A 16482-nucleotide genomic window follows, 5' to 3' on the forward strand; every position below is an offset into this window, starting at 1 on the left:
AGCCCCTACGAACACGCAGGCGGCTGGAACACCTGCAGGCGCTTGCGCTTCTTACTTGAGTAGGTGCTGTTCTTGAACTGCTTGTGGTACTGTTCTTTCAGCAGAAACAGCTCGAAGAAGGGCCATTCTGTCTGGAGTCTCCTCACCACGTCGGCAGAGACGGGTTCAGACTGGCAAATATCTGCAGGTGAAAGAGAGAAGAGCTCAGGACCACAATCTTCACGGTGATGAGGCTGAAACCCAACCAGGATGTTTAGTCAACTATTACGTAGTTCAGAAAGGTAATTAGGTTATTAAGTTATTAAGTACAAAATCAGGGAAAGTTATGTTATTACATGTGCCACATCTGTTGACTAACAACGGCCAAGAAAACAACCCATGGGCAGTTTCCCTAAGAAACGCTGGGTGAGCACTGACGTGGAACACTAGACGTGATTTCCGATGGTTTACTAACTCAGAAATCCCCTCAGCAGGTTGAACGTATCAGAGAGCTGGATGGAGAGGTCAGAATGCAGCTCAAATGTGAAAGTCCATTTTCAAAATACAGCTGGCTGTGGTGACACACCTGTCATCTTGGCATGTGGGAGGCTGTGGTAGGAGGGTCGCATGAATTTGAGGCCAGCTTTGATTACCTAGCAAGACTCTGCCTTAGAAACAAAACAAAACTGTTGGAGAGATGTCTTAGCAGTTAAGAGCACTTGGTGCTCTTGTGGAAGACCTGGATTCAAATTCCAGGACCCACTTGGTGGCTCACAATTGCCTGTAACACCACTTCCAGGGTATCCAGCCCCATCTCTGACCTCCTCAGGCACCAGGCACGCATGTAGTGAACTACATACATGCAGGCAAAAAGCCCATACACATAAAAAACAAACAAACAAACATCAAAACATGTAGAAAGTTGCTATACCTGGACGGTATTTGTTTTGCAGTGGTTTCTTCTCTAATGAATTGGAGCTAATGGGCCCAAACTGGTAAGTTACCGACTGTTCTCCCTGGAAGACTGGTACCAGCCAAGCTTCTGGAACCACTGGGTGCACACGGGAGCCCCACTCTCCTCCCAGGAAGCCTGCACTGTTTAATCAATCACAAGACACCAGGGGAGCCAGCACTTACTGGCAGAACCAGTTGAGACTGGATTGACTGATGACTTCCTTTTTGGGAAGCTGCCTGTGACTGGCTGACAGAGAGTCCCTTTTCTATCCCATTGCTCTCAAAGGGGGTCTCAGAGGAGCTTTGGGGCTACAGGGGAGCCCTTCACCTGCCCCAGGATGAGGAAAAGTGAGGTGTGAAGATTGGGGTCCCATCTAAACTTGGACTGGAAATGCAGAAAAGTCAAATGGCCAAAAAAGAGGACCAGGGCATCTAGGACTGGTGGCCAAGAGCCAGGCTGAGTAAACTCCTGAACTTATCATTAAAGCAGGCCCTGGAGGCTGCTTTCTGCTCCTTCCTAATCACTACTCTTCCGGTTTGGGACTGACCATTCTGAACACTCTCTCTGGAGACAGTGAGTCGAAAGGAATATGTAATATAGGAACTAACTAAACACTACTCACTAGCAGACGAAATACACACACTCTTAAGGTGGAAGACATACAACGTATCTCACAACTGTTCAGATAATGGTTTGACAGACATCCGGGGCTTCACAGCACTTCTGGTGGTCACAGACAAATCTCAGGTTCCCAAGGGCAGGTGAGGTCCACACACTTACGTGTTAGAACTGTTTGAAAAGCTCGCTAAAGACAGAGGCTAAGGTTGGGGCCCCGAGACCCCACTGCTCAGACTCAGCCCGGGCAGTAGGGACAGTCAATGAATTCGAGACCCAGCACTCAGTAAATCACATGGTACTCAGGCAAAAGTTTTCTCCTGGGTTTCTTTGTTTGACCTCCCAGTCTCCATTCATAATAATGTGCTTCTGTGTATCACTATGCTGTTACCTCTAAACACTCCCCAGTCTGACCCTGTTTCTACCCATGTGTTCCCTCCAACGAGCTATTTTCGGGTACAGCCACTGTTTGCCTGTTTTTAACCCCAGGTCATGCCCAGCACGCCCCAGGAAAGCCCACGACTTCTCATTCCCCTGGGGTTCTCTGCTTGTATAATAGCTAGGTCTGAGCATACCCTTTTCCCGAAGCAATCTCAAGACCGGCACAGGTTAACTAAAATATATATCTTTTCTAAGTTTCACCGTGATTGACTTGAGAGTGCCAGTAACTTCTTTCTTCAAAAGTTGGTTCCTTCTTGGGATCGAAAATCAGGAAGTCAGTCTTGGTACCACCAAATCTCAAGAACGCAGGAGATAAACCTCTGGCCAATGTGCGGAGCCTTGGAGAGCTGTTATGAAGACAAGCAGGAAAGTATAATAATAATTATTATTATTTCAGTTTTTTGAGACATCTTACTATGTAGCCCAGGCTTGCCTCAAACTTGGGATCCCCCTGCTTTTGTGCCAGAGTGCTGGGTTTATAGGCGTGCACCACCATTCTGACTTGTAATTATTATTTTCTGAGAAAGTCCAGTTAAATATTTTCACTTCCTTCTCTCTTGGTGGGCCTACTCCTTAACTTCTAGCTGCTATCCACCCAGGGTGGTCGAGGGAGGAGAACAGCTCAAGACATATTCATCCACAGAAATCGAAGATTTAGTGGTCACCTGGGTCAGAAGAGCCACGGGTGAGTGTGGGGACGTGCCCTGGAAGACGGGCTGTCGTCTGCTGCGATGAGGTCATAAGGTGGATGGGGGAGGAAGCAAAGGGGCAGAAGACTCTATAGAAACTGAGATGCCAACTGTGGTGGCTAATGCTTCAGTGTCAACTTGCCTGTATTTATAATCACCATGGAAATGCATCTCTAGGTATGTCTGGGAGCGTATTTCCAGAAAAGTTAAACAGAGGAGGGAAGAGCTACCCTCAACGTTGGTGACACCCTCCCATGGGCTGGGGTCCTAGATTGAATAAAAGGGAGAAAGTGAACATTCATTTCTCTTCTCTTTGTGCAGACGCCGCCATGTGACCAGCTGCCTTGGGCTCCTGCCAGCGTGACCTCCCTGAGGTGGTGAACAACACACTGAACCAAACCTTTCCATCCCTAAATGGCGCTGTCAGGCATCTTGTCCCAGCAGCTGACAAAACTAACTAATACATAAATGGACACCGAGCCCCCAGATCCACAGGCCACATGTGAACGGAACTCAGGAGACACATCCGGGCTTGGGGATGTGTCCTGGAGACTGCTCAGTACAGTCAATGACCGGCAACCACATTTCGCCTGCAGACCTGATGCCCTCTATGAACTCTGCAGCCACCAACTACATGTGGCAGGGGCCCTTATGCTCTCCTTCCCCTCCTCTCTCTATCCTGATGTCACTAGGGTACCCCTAGTATCACCACTGTTGCCCACATCACCCCCATTCCCAGTCCGTCTGCATCCCTTTGGGACCCACAACCATTCTGGCTAACCCAAGATATCCCTAGTCCTGGTTCTGCCCCCCTCTGGTGGACTCAGACCTCAGACCCCACTGAGGAGACCTCAGTCTCAGTAATAGCCTACAACCCACCCACCCACCCACCCTCCTCACCAGTCTGGAACTGCTTGGAGTATAAACTCAGAGTCCCAACCAGAACTTCAGATCTGGGACCAGTTAGAGTCTGAATACAGAAACCCAGAGTGGCTTCAGCTTCCGACTGAGAGCCAAGTGTCATTCTGCTGGTTCACAACCTGTCAGATTTGAGTGACAGCAACCAAAGCACCAGACACCCAAGCAGCAAAGGAGACCACACATCTACGTAAAGAAACACATGAATGTCATTTCCAGACGCCTAGAGCCCAGCTCAGAAACACAAACCTGAACCACCAAGACAACATGCCTCCTCCAGAAACCAGCACCTTACTTACTTATAACTTACTGTTATAAGTGCTGGATAAAGCAGTTTAGCTGACATGCAAGGCAAGCATTTCAGCATAGCAATTATGAATATGTTTAAGGATCTTAGAGATATGAATAACTGTTTTAATGAAAACAAAGCATAATAGCCACATAGCCCGTGAACGCCAATACAAATCCCAAGAGCTCAAGCAAAGGACTTGCTCAGAGCCACTCAGGCTTTATACCACCCACTGACTTTAGCCGGGCATTGGTTCTGGTCCTTGGCATTTCATTTTGTTTGATGACAAGGAAATCCATTTAGATTTATGTTGCTACTATCTGTAAGTAATTGAGGCTGGGCAAGTGTGGTGACCTTTGAGAACTAGAGGGGAAAGGAGCTGTAGCACCAAATGATGGCCTGGGTCGGATACCCGTGGACCAAAGCCTGATCCCCAGGGTATGGGCTGCAGCATCATGGGTCACCCCCCATCAACCCAACCTGCCTTGTGTCCTGCGGAGGATTTCCCACTCTTTGAAATTGGCTTCCGCATGTGGCTCGCTGCTCTGCCTCTCCCAGCTGCTGCCCCTGGTACTGGTTCCCTGAGAGCAGGGACCTTGTCTGGTCTGTTGGATTCTTCCCAGGACCTAGATGAGGGCCTGGCACACAGCAGTGCTTGGCCAATATTTGTTAAGTGAATGAACAAAGAAAGCTAGCCTGAGAAAGGGCAAGGGGAGGCCAGCCAATGACCAGTTTTTGAATAAGATGACATTAAAACTCATTGCTACGGCCACTGCCACATAAAACAAGTCATATGTCTCGGAGTTTTGCTAGTAAGGACCTTTTGTTTGTCTCCTTTGCAGCAAAGTATCTTTTGTGTTTTTAGAATACAATATTGATGCCGTCTGAAAAAAAAAAGATTTAACACAGCTGCAAAACTTTCCATAAAAACAAAATTGATCAAAGGCACAGTATTTCAGTCATATGTAGGAGAAAGAAGGTGGAAACACCCATCACATGGTGCCATGGAAATCAAAGAATGTGTAAGGCAGCTGCAGCTGTTCCCTTTCCAGTGAGGCTGTCAAGGAAAAAAAAAAAAAACAAAAACAAAACACAAAACAGCCTGCAGGTGTCTTTATTTTACCTTTAGGGTAAAAATACATTGCTTATCTTTGACACAGAGAAAAGGTGCCTTATTAGTATGCACTAAATGCTATCATATTTCCATTTCCAGATTTAAGGGCCACCCCAGAGACTCTAAAAGAAGGATACAGGATGGACTGAGTGACAGCTGGTGTTTCAGCAAGAGCAGTGAGGCAGAAGCAGAGGTTATTATCACAGGACGGTTTGGACGACAAATCAAGAAGTTCAACTATGGACAAGATAGAGAGAGGAGGTAGCTGCTCAGGGAGGTGCTTTTTGAAAAGCATGAGATTGAGAATTTACTTTTGCTACAACATAAAGGAGCTGAGAAGGCATGGAGTTGGGATCTATGAGCACCATGTTGGACTTTTACGTTTCACTTATAGAGGTGATGTTACTGAAGCTGAAGAGAATCAAGACAAGCTCGTGATGTTTACACACTGAAATGGAGTCAAGCAACGTGAGCTAACAGCCAACCATCAGCAAAAAAGCACCCTGGTTCTCCGTGCTTGCCAGTTTCCACGGTGGTGAGTGTGATGCCACAGAATGTGGGGTTTAGAAGAAATGTCACATTTCATGGTGCGATGCAAACTGGCCCAAGGCTGAGGAGCTGTTTTCTGAGAGGATGAAGACGAGGAAGGAGAAATTGAGAGACTTGTGCTTTCAGGTAAACTTGATGTCACCTAAGAAGATAGTGGGACTGGGAACTGAGAACAACGATAGATTTTAATCAATATGGAGACTAGGGAACCAGGGGATGACAAGGACTGAATGAGAGCTGGAGGGGAACCCCACACTGGGGTCACAACAACCATTTCTAACACACAGTGGTTTCATCCAGTGCTTTAGGCAGCTTGGACATCACAGTGACGTGGGTGTCATTATTATTCTGACTTTATAAATATGGAGCCTAAACAAAAAAGAGCTAAGCTAACTCACCAGCGGTAACAAGCCAAGAGGGATCTCAACTACCATAGTCTGTATGCGGATTAATGAACCATTGTCTAGAAGGAGCTGCAGGCACATGAACGGAATCTGAAAAAATGTACAACTCATGCTCAACAGGTCTACAGGGGCAGAGGAGTCTTCAGTTCAGTTAGCTAGGGCATGGGGTAAAGGAATCTATGGGAATGACACCAGGGTTACCAAGCTCAAGGCTCCAGGGAGCACGGTGGAATGCCTTGGGAGGGAAGGAGGCACCAATAGGCCAATCAGGGGACGGTGGAATGGCTTGGGAGGGAAGGAGAGGCACCAATAGCCAATCAGGGGACGGCGGAATGGCTTGGGAGGGAAGGAGAGGCACCAATAGGCCAATCAGGGGATGGCAGGGATCAGGCCTGTGGTTACTCTCAGTTCGTTGTCTCCCTTCAGTCAAAATCACTTCTCTCCATAATAGGCAGGCGCCCTGGCGGCCCTGTGCGATGTGGGTCTGGTGGTTTGAATGAGAGATGTCCCACCTAGGGGCACTTATTTGAACACTTGGTCCCCAGACAATGGTGTTCTTTGAAGAGTTTTAAGATAAGGCCTAAGGGGAGATGGTTCAATGGTTAAGAGCACTAGCTGCTCTTCCAAAGGACCCAGGGTTCAATTCCCAGCACCTGCATGACAGCTCACAGTTCTGCAGCTCTGGTTCCAGGGGATCTGACACACTCACACAGACATACATGCAGGAAAAACACTAATGTACATAAAGCAAAAATAAATAATTTTTTTTTGAAAAAAGAATGGGGTTGGAGAGATGGCTCAGAGGTTAACTCTTTCAGAGTTCCTGAATTCAGATCCCAGCACCCAGTTGGTGACTCACACCATCTATAATGTAACTGGTGCCCTCTTCTGGCATGCAGACAGAACACTGCATACTAAATAAATAAATATTAAAAAGAAAGAGAGAAAGAGAGGGATTATTTTAAAAAGGAGGGCTGGAGATTTAACTCAGTGGTAGAGCACTTGCCTAGCTCTTCTGCTTTGTGTTACTTCCGGGTCTGGCCACTGGCTGCCATTCCTCCCTGCCAAGCCCAAACAAAGCCTTCCTCCTGGGTGTGTGACTGTGGTATGTTGACACAGCAACAGAAAAGTAACCAACACACCGGCTACTAAAGCACAGACTTTGTACTAGCAACAAACGCTTCTCCAAATACAGAAGGCAGCTGTCAATAAAGATGTGGGAATTTAACTATTAAAATTATTAATGAATGACATCTGAGTTAGGGTTTCTATTGCTGTGAAGAGACATCATGACCATGGCAACTCTTATAAAGGAAAACATATAATTGCGGTGGCATCTTACAGAGATTTAATCCATTATCTTTATGGTGGGGAGCATGGTGGCATGCAGGCAGACACAGTGCTGGCTATATCTTGACCAGAAGACAACAGGAAGTGAACTGTCTTACTTGGAGTAGCTTGAGCATAGGAAACCTCCAACAAGACCTTACCTACTCCAGTAAGAACACACTTTCTGATAGCGCCATTCCCTTTGGGGGCTGTTTTCTTTCAAACCACCACAAATGTTATTGAAATAGCAAAAAATAATGTTTACTGAAGAAAAAGAAGCAAATTACTATACAAAGGAAGCAAAAACTACAGTTTTGTTTTGTTGGTGTACAGACTGGTTTTGTGTCAGCTTGGCACAAGCAGGAGTCATCAGAGAGGAAAGAGCCTCAGTTGAGGAAATGCCCCATGAGATCCAGCTGTAAGGCATTTTCTCAATTCGTGATCATTGGGGAGGACCCAGCCTATTGTGGATGGTGCCATCCCTAGGCTGGTGGTCCTGGGTTCTATAGGAAAGCAGGCTGAGCAAGACACAGGGAGCAAGCCCATAAGTAGCACTCCTCCATGGTCTCTGCATCAGCTCCTGCCTCCAGGATCCTGCTGTTGAGTTCCTGTCCTCCTCCCTCCAATGTTGGACTATGATCTGGAAGTGTAAGCCAAATACCCCTTTCCTTCCTGTCTTCATTAGGGCTTTTATTGCTGTGGAGAGACACCATGACCACAGCAACTCATAAATGAAAACCTTTAATTGGGGGCTTGCTTACTGTTTCAGAGGCTCAGTCCATTATCATCGTGACAGGGAGCATGGCTGCACACAGACAGACATGGCACTGGAGTAGTTGAGAGTCCTACATCTTACAGGCAACAGGAAGTTGACTGAGACAACAGGAAGTATCCTGAGCATAGGAACCCTCAAAGCCTGCCCCAGTGACACACTTCCTCCAACAGGCCACAACCATTCCAACAAGGCCACGCCTCCTAATAGTGCCACACCTATGAGATTACGGGGGCCAATTACATGGAAACTACCATGCTACCCTACTTGATTTTTGGTCACATTGTTTCGTTGCAGCAGCAGAAACCCTAAGACAGTTGTTCAGTGCCATGTTTGCCCTGTAGAACTCACAATTTCTACCAATTATATCAGCTCATCTTCATGAGGAAATTATAGCCATGTATGCACATGCCTTGTTACAAATAGAGCTGCGTCCTCTAATACAATAGCCGTGCACTGCTGAACCCTTGAAGTGCAGTGGGGCTGAACTGAGACATGGCGTAAACATAAATCCCAAGATTTTAGAGGCATGAGTTCAGAAAGGGAATGTGAACTACCTCATTACTGTTTTTATATTGGGCTTGGGTGCAGGTCAGTGGCAAGACCCTGGACTCTGTCACCAGCACTGGCAAATGTTAGTGGCCACACGCCTCTTCCTACTGTCTATGTTCACTTTTTGTTGTTTTGCTATTTGAGACAGGGCCTCACTGTGTAGCCCAGGCTAGCCTTGAACGTGTGATCCTTTTATCTCTGCTTCCTAAGTGCTAGGATTCTAGCTAATAATCATGTTTAGCTTTTTTTGCTTTTTGTAAAAAGTTTAAAAATTCCATTTGTGCCTTGCATATGGGGCTGACATTATAATTCATGTTGTTTCTGGGACCGGGGTCTCTTTGGTATTCCGCACTAATCCAGGCTGAGAATATATTCTGACTAATTTCCCCAGGGAAGAGAAATTTAACAGATGTTCCTTTTCAGTTCTAGAGTCTTCTAAGATTAACGTTTAAATTTTTCGTACTGCCTGTTCTATGGTTACCAATGTGAGAGACCTGTTTCCGTTCGTCTGGCCCCCGTAACAGAATCACCCCAGCCCTCCTGGGAGGCACTGCTGAGGTTTGGGCACCAAGTCTCCTATCTGTATGGTAATGGCAGGTTTTTTTCTTTAAATCAGCCAGTCTTTCAATTTGTTTCTAGACAATCTTCTAATATACTCTGCTGTGTTTCCTTTAGAAAATAATCGCTGGCTTATTTTCTTCTGTGTGCCTTTATTTCTGTGATTGGAGTCTGCCTCCAAATACTGCTTTTATTTGCTAGCTGACTGACCATGGGTGAGTTATTTAATTTCCCATAACCTCAACTTCTTCATGGTTGCCTCCCAAGTGCTGGGATTAAAGGTGTTCACCACCATACTTGGCCTTTAAACTTTTCTTTCCTTCTTTCCTTCTAGACAAAGTCTAACGTAGCCCAGGCTGGCCTTGCCAAGTAGCTGAGGATAACCTTGAACTTCTGACCCTCCTCCCTTTGGCTCCCGAGTGCTAGGATGAGAGTCGTAAGCCGCCCTGCCATGCCTAGTTGTACGTAGTGTTGAGGATTGATCCCAGGACTTGGTGTGCACTAGGCAAGAAGAAACGATGAGCGTAACCTTCAGACACTGCAGTGAGTACTTATTATCCCGTCAAATCATCCTACAAATCCCATGAGTCACATTTGTGAAAACCAGGGTGGCTGGACTGTCAGACTCTTAACCGTGAGACTCCATGTGATAGCATGGGTTCAGGCTGTGCAATCAGTGTCACCTTTGACAATAGTGACATAAAGGACTGGTAAGGGTATAGTAAGTGCGGTGGCATTCAAGAGGCTGAGGCAGGAAGATCATGAGTCCACGGCTAGTCTGAGCTAATGGCTACACAATGTCTCAAAACCACAAAAGATGTGGTCATCTCTGGAGCCTTCCATGGTTTAGACGACCTCGAGTATGCCTGGTGTCTTTCACCTTGGGGACAGGCTGCCCTCATGGAGGAGCAATAGGTGTGTTTCCTCAGGAGAAGGGAAAAACCCTGCACTGACGAAGCACCCTCATCTTGGAGAAACATAAACTTGTAAAAAAATTTATTAGCACATATTAATTATAGATAATAATGTCTTTCATCATGACTCATTTGAAAGTATATAAAATGTATTTTGATTATATTCGCCCCCATTGCCTTCTCTTGTCCCGCCCACTGATCCCCAATTTTCTCAATTAGTCTCAGACTTCTTTCTCTTCCCTGTCTCCCCCCTCCTCCAATTTAGTCCAGTCTGGCCTCACACTTGCTGTGTTGCCAAAGATGGCCTGTAACTCCTGATCCTCCTACCTCCCAAGTGCTGGGCTTACAAGCACCATGCAGTTCTAGGTGGTATACTCTTGTCTCCCTCCTCTCCCACTTCTGCCCCCTCCACCCATTTGATCCATTCTGGCCTCAAACTTGCACGTTACTCAAACTGAGGTACACCCAGTGCCCTTAGAGCTAAATGATTTAAAAACAGCAAGATGAGCGATGGATGTTTTCCACAGGGGCGTTTTCTATCTGACTTTTCTTTCGTGGCTTTTTTTTTTTTTAATCTAAATGTCCTAAGAGAGTTTAAAGAACACCAGCTTACTGTCCTCTACTGAGGCAAATTCAAAGGCTCCAGCTGAAGTGCTGGGACGTGTGACACCTTTGGGTTTTATCCTCCAAACCTCCTCTCAACCTGGGCTTGGCTTGCGCCCAGGCAACCAGCGCTGAGTAAATGAAACAGGAAAAAGCTTTTGGGGCTTGGCTGTACATGAGAGGCAGGCTCGGTAGACCGAACGCAAAGTTGTTTCAGCCAAGAGAGTGGCTGGCCCTCGTGAGTGTGAGAGGCGACTAGGGGACAGGCGCGGTGGAATCAGGGGCTGCACTTACCCCAGGAAGATGAGGAACCGCGGGTCGGTGGCCAGGTTGGCGTCTATGGTGACCGACAGGAACGAGGGACTCACGAGATGGTGCGGCTGCTCGGTGGAAAACTCCAACTCCACCACGTCCTCGGCCTGAGCGGTCCCGGCTGGGGCGCCCAGGGCCAGGGCACCGAGCGGCCCCCAGAGCACCCAGAGTCCCAGCAGCAGCAGCAGCAGCAGCAGCCGCCGCATCTCACCTGGTTGGACCGCCTGCAGCTGTGGGAGCTCCCGCCCCCGGCACCCGGCCCTGCTTTGCCTCTGGCGCCAGGGCTCGGTACCCTCCCGTGTCGCTCCATCCTCCCACTCCTCCCCTGCGTCCCTCCCCTAACGCTCTTCTCTCCCCGCCCTCCCATCCGCGTGCTCTCCAATTTCCGCGCTGGCTTCTTCCTCGGCGGCAGCGGTCACGTCCTCTTTTGAAATCATCCACACCCATTCCAAGGGTGCGGAGGTGGCCAAAATCCAAGATCCTGGGAGGCCTGGGGAGGGAACGCCCCGGAGCCTCAAGGGAGTGGGACCCAGCTTCCTGGTGTCCTGCGCCTCTTCTAGGTCCTTTCCACTTAGCCCCAGGACTTGCCCCAAAATTAAAAACATTGGTTGAGGACTCAGTCAGCCCTTACCCTGACTCCCATCTGCCTTCAAAGGCTTGACACTTGAGCCTTCCTAAATCTGACTAACCTAGAGCGTCCTCTGCCTAGGATCTGCTTCTCAGGTAGCCAGCCCACTGTCGCTTGGAAATCTGATCCGACCATCCGCTAAAATGCAGCTAGAAATCAACTCTCAAAATTCTTCTTCCTCCTTCCCCCAAACAGCTCTTGAAAAGAGTACTTGGGAGAATCTAAGATGCTTCTAGGCAGTGGACAGTTAAAACACCTTGGAATTCGGAGCAAATTCCTCTTGCTGTTACCTCAACTTTATAATGATGGCAAACACCAAGTGCTTAAGCTTGGTGTGCACGTGCGTGTGCCTGTGTGTTTGTGTGCATACGTGTGTGTGTGCGTGCGTGTGTGTGTGTGTGTGTGTGTCTGATACCGTGAGAGAAGCTTTCACCGTGCTACCTGTCTTTTCCCCAGCATGTGACCAATTGCGAATTTTTCTCTTTACAGGAGGGCACACGTCCAAGAGTCAGAACCCCATGACTGCAGGCACACAAGCCCAAGTCGACGGCTGTCTGACTCCACAGCCGTGCAGTCTCCCGGAAGAAGCCTCCCTGCACTTTTAGACAACTGAGACCCCTGAAAAACACCCTCAGACCACCCTAACATGTTAGACTTGACTGCGTTTGCCAGCACTGTGATGTCGCTCAGTGCTCACCTCATCTGTGGGCTTATAAGGCTCTGGAAAGCAGAGATGGAGGTTGTGGTGTACCTACGCAGGGTAAGGTGATGGGTCTTTAGTGGGCATCAATTTGTACTTATTCAGGAAGCAAATGATACCAGAGACCTTAGAATTTTCTGTCAGATTGCACCACCAAAAAAATAAATAAATAAATAAATAAAAATGGGTTGGTATGGAATGTGTATCTGTCCGTCTGTCCATCCTTAGGCAATTTAAAAATTACATCATGGTTAATGCTGTGACCTGCATTGCGTTGGTATGCTATAGCTATGGGATACAAAAGGAGAAAAATTCCTGTTAGCAGCAAGCTGTCTGGAGTGTATAACCCCATGTAATTGGGAAGCAGAAGATGGGGCCTTTTCCCACCTCTGTCATGACACAGATATCACATCTCATCTCCCTTGTAGTGCCATGGGCTAAAGTCACACCAATTCCTTTGGAGTGTTTGGGTGTTTTGAAAAGGAGGTCACTGAAAACTTTCCATGTCCTGCACTTGTGACATCCTGAGATGCGGGCAAGTAGGATCTATAGACATCGCTAATACGGGAACTGGGAAACAAACAGGAAACAGAGGACTACTGGCTGGTGGTGAGCTCTTGGTGGAGTTCAGTTCCGGCTCCAGACTCTCAGTTGATTTGTCCTGTTGTAGCAGAGGAAGATATGGTCATGTCCGGAGAAACTGCCACTTCAGAGACACTTTGTAACAGGACTCTTCCCGTAAGTGTAACAAGGTCAGGTCCACGTCACCTGGATTTCGATAAAGTCCCTAGGGGGGAGAAAGCAGGCTCACAGATGGCATAGTTAATCTGGGCTCTCTGCTGTGTTTGGGCCGAGGTCAGGTTACTTCAGGTAGACGTGAGCCATAAACTGAATGTGTAAGGTCCTGGTTCTGAATCCTGACAGCTGAAGTGTACACACACACACATACACACACACACACACACACACACACACACACCACTCACATGCACACACACCACACTCACGGCACAAGAATGCAGGAAGGAAGAAAGAGATAAGGGAAGGAAGGATAGTACTCTGAAGGTTGGCAAAAAGATTTCGTGAGTTGTTGGTTCCAGATTCTGAGTTACCTGAGGAGTTATTTGAGGCTGTGCGGTGAACAGTGCTTGGCTAGAACTCAGCCCGCTGAGGAGGTCTTGTACTGACTGACGTTTGCACTGCAATTTTGGATGGAGGGAATGTTGGAGAGGTCACTAGTGAGCTAGGTGACTGCATAGGTGCTGAACATGTTAATTTTTTAGCATATTGATTTTATTTATCTATGAAGGATATGAGACAGGGTTTCTCTGTGTAGCTCCGGTTGTCCTAGAACTAGGCTGGCCTCGAACTCACAGAGATCCACCTGTCTCTGAGTGCTGGGATTAAAGACATGCACCAGTATCCCTGGCATGAAGTTTGATTTTTAAGACTATTTGTGTGCATGCGTGTGTGAGAGAGCAAGCACGCATATGTCACAGTGCATATGAGGAGCTCTGGGGAAAGCTTGGAGAGCCAGTCCCCTCTCGGCTTTCAAACAGGGTCTTTGTTGTCTGCGCTGCGTACATCAGGTTAGTTGGTCAAGAGCTCCCAGGTACCTTCCCGCCTCTGCCTCTCACCTTGTAGGTGCGCTGATATTATAGACACACAGCACCTGTGCCTGGAGTTCTATGAGTCCTGGAGGTCTGACCTCTAGTTCTCATTCCTAAGGGGGTGAGAACTTTACCCACTGAGTCACCTTCCAGGCCTCATGGAGTTTAATCATCATTTACAAAGAGGCAGGGTCTTTAAGAGGTGGCTGTGGAGGAATGGGGAGATGGTTCCGCTGCTCAAGTGTGGAAATCTGAGTTTGACCCCAGAACTCACATAAAATATCCAAAGTGCAAGCTCCAGCACTAGGAGGCAGAGGCAGGGGGAATCTCTGAGTTTGAGGCCAGCTGACTCATAGAGAAAGTTCCAGGACAGCCAGAGGTATACAGAGAAACCATGTCTCGAAAAACAAAAGGCACGGCAAGATGGGAAGATGGCTTGTTAGCCAGCAGTTTAGAGTACTTGGCAAACCTTGCCTCAGAACAAATGAACAAAATATAGAGAAGTTGCTTGAGGAGCCACAGCAGAGGTTATCTTCTGACCTTTGCACACATGTGCATGAATGCACTTGCACATACACATACACACACGTACAGGCACACACACAGTAGTGGTGATGTTATAGGAGTTGAATATTGTGGGAATGGGTTCTGTATAAGAGGATGCCCACCCCGCCCCTGCCTAAACCCCTCACTGTGGGATGCTGCTGTAAGAAGGTGTCTGCCTGGCGCTCTCCTGTCGGTTCCGGCTCCAGAACAGGGAGAAATACATTTCCGTTCATTATAGATGATCCATCATGGGTGTTCTGTTAGAGAAGCACCCAGAAGACTCAGGTTGTTACAAATGTGCAGTCACTTGAATACTGTATTAGAACTTGTCATTATTTCATGCAGCGACTATAGTGATATCTTATTTGTGTTTTAATAAATAAAACTTTCCTGAAGATCAGAGCTCAGAACTAAGCCACTAGAGGCCAGAGAGTGGTGGCACACACCTTTAATCCCAGGACTCAAGGCCACCCTGAACTACACAAGACTGAATCTGTCTGAAAGAGAAACAGCTCACACAAAGGTGATCCCGGTACTGGGGATCCCACGCCTTTAGTCCCAGCACTAGGGAGATGGAGACAGGAGTGATATGGCTGGGCAGAGAGAAATATAAGGCGGAAAGAGACAGCTGTGGGCTGAGGGCTGGTGGAGAGCATTGCAGTCTGCAGTCAGGCTGAGGACAGGATCGCCCCTTTGTCTGCGCCTTGGTAGAGGTAAGATCTCTCTAATAGTTGACTGCATTGCTTTTCTGGTCTTCGGCTCGAAGGCCAATATCTGTCTCTGGGTTTTTATCGTTTGTGCTGCAGGCAACTAGAAACGGAAACCATTAGCGGTTGGAAACCCAAGTTGTTAGCGTCCCTCTTCTGCATCCCGGTGGAAGCCATCAGTGACGCTGATGGAGAGGGCTTTTCTTACACTGGCATATGCGTTAGGTAAGTCAACTTAAGGGATGGCATGACGGCTGAGTGAGCAGGGACTCGCACCATCCAAGCCTGGAGATCTGAGTTCAGTCTCTGGGTCCACGTAAGGATAGGAGTAGGGACCCAGCTCCACAGCGTTGACCTCTGACCTCTCCATGCACTCTCTGGAGCATGTACACACATTAATAACAACAAAAACATTTTAAAATCAACAAAAAGGGAAGCATTTCCTTTGGCTCACATTCTTGGAGGTCTCAGGCCTCTTTGCTTTGGGCCAGGGGTGGCAGGCTATATGAAGGTGGCAGAGGGGGCATGGTTTATCAAGGTGGCAGTGTGCTGCAGTGAGGCCCATTCAGCTTCCAGCTCATGCGGAAGAGAGGTGAAAATGAGAGAGTGGGTGCCCACACACCTTAGAGGGCATGCTTCCTGGCCTCAAGTCTCTCTCTCTCAGCCATACTACCTAGAGTTTTCACCGCTTGCCACTGAAGCTGTAGGCCAGTGATCAGCCTATACACATGGACCCTTGGAGGACATTCCCCTCCTACGCCAGAAATGGGCAGAGCGTGAGGTATTAGAATCCCAGCACTTGAGACAGGAGGATCAGGAGTTCGAGACTCAGCTACCTAGAGTTTGAGTCGCCTAGATATGAATACTCAAAAGACAAAAGAGGAGCTGGAGATATGGCTCAGTGTTTAAGAGAACCAGATGCTCTTCCAGAGGACCCAGGTTCAATTCCCCAAACCCACATGGCAGCTCATAACTGGCTGTAACTCCAGTCTCAGGGGAACTGACACCCTCACACAGATATGAGTGCAGGCAAAAATACCAATGCACATAAAAATTTAATTATTTAAGAAAAGATACGATGCAACCAGGATCAGGTAGACATAATTATGAATAACATCAATGTTTTAAAGGAGGTTGTTGGTATTGTAGCTGTTTTTCTTGATTTCCAGAGCTGTCTGCTGAAGTGTTTGCAGTTAAACTACGAGATGTTTAGGGTCTGCTTCAAGATAATCTTAGAGGGATGGGGTTCATTTGTTAAGTGTCTAGGTGGAAGCTCTGCCTCAGCCCCTTTCAAACCC

General features: G+C 47.6%; 1 protein-coding gene across 1 annotated transcript in view; it reads right to left on the reverse strand.

Moving 5' to 3' along the window:
- Window positions 1-11199, reverse strand: part of Hpse (heparanase) — a 39411-nt gene extending 28212 nt beyond the window's left edge. The window contains exons 1-3 of the mRNA XM_005359561.2: window positions 10976-11199; window positions 2192-2337; window positions 56-181 (exon numbers count right to left, since the gene is read on the reverse strand). Of these exons, the coding sequence (XP_005359618.1) occupies window positions 56-181; window positions 2192-2337; window positions 10976-11199 (496 nt within the window). The remainder of the gene's footprint in view (window positions 1-55; window positions 182-2191; window positions 2338-10975) is intronic.
- Window positions 11200-16482: the final 5283 nt, after the last annotated feature.

This window comes from Microtus ochrogaster, linkage group LG1 (genome assembly GCF_000317375.1).
Source record: "Microtus ochrogaster isolate Prairie Vole_2 linkage group LG1, MicOch1.0, whole genome shotgun sequence".
NCBI classification, from domain to species: Eukaryota; Metazoa; Chordata; class Mammalia; order Rodentia; family Cricetidae; genus Microtus; species Microtus ochrogaster.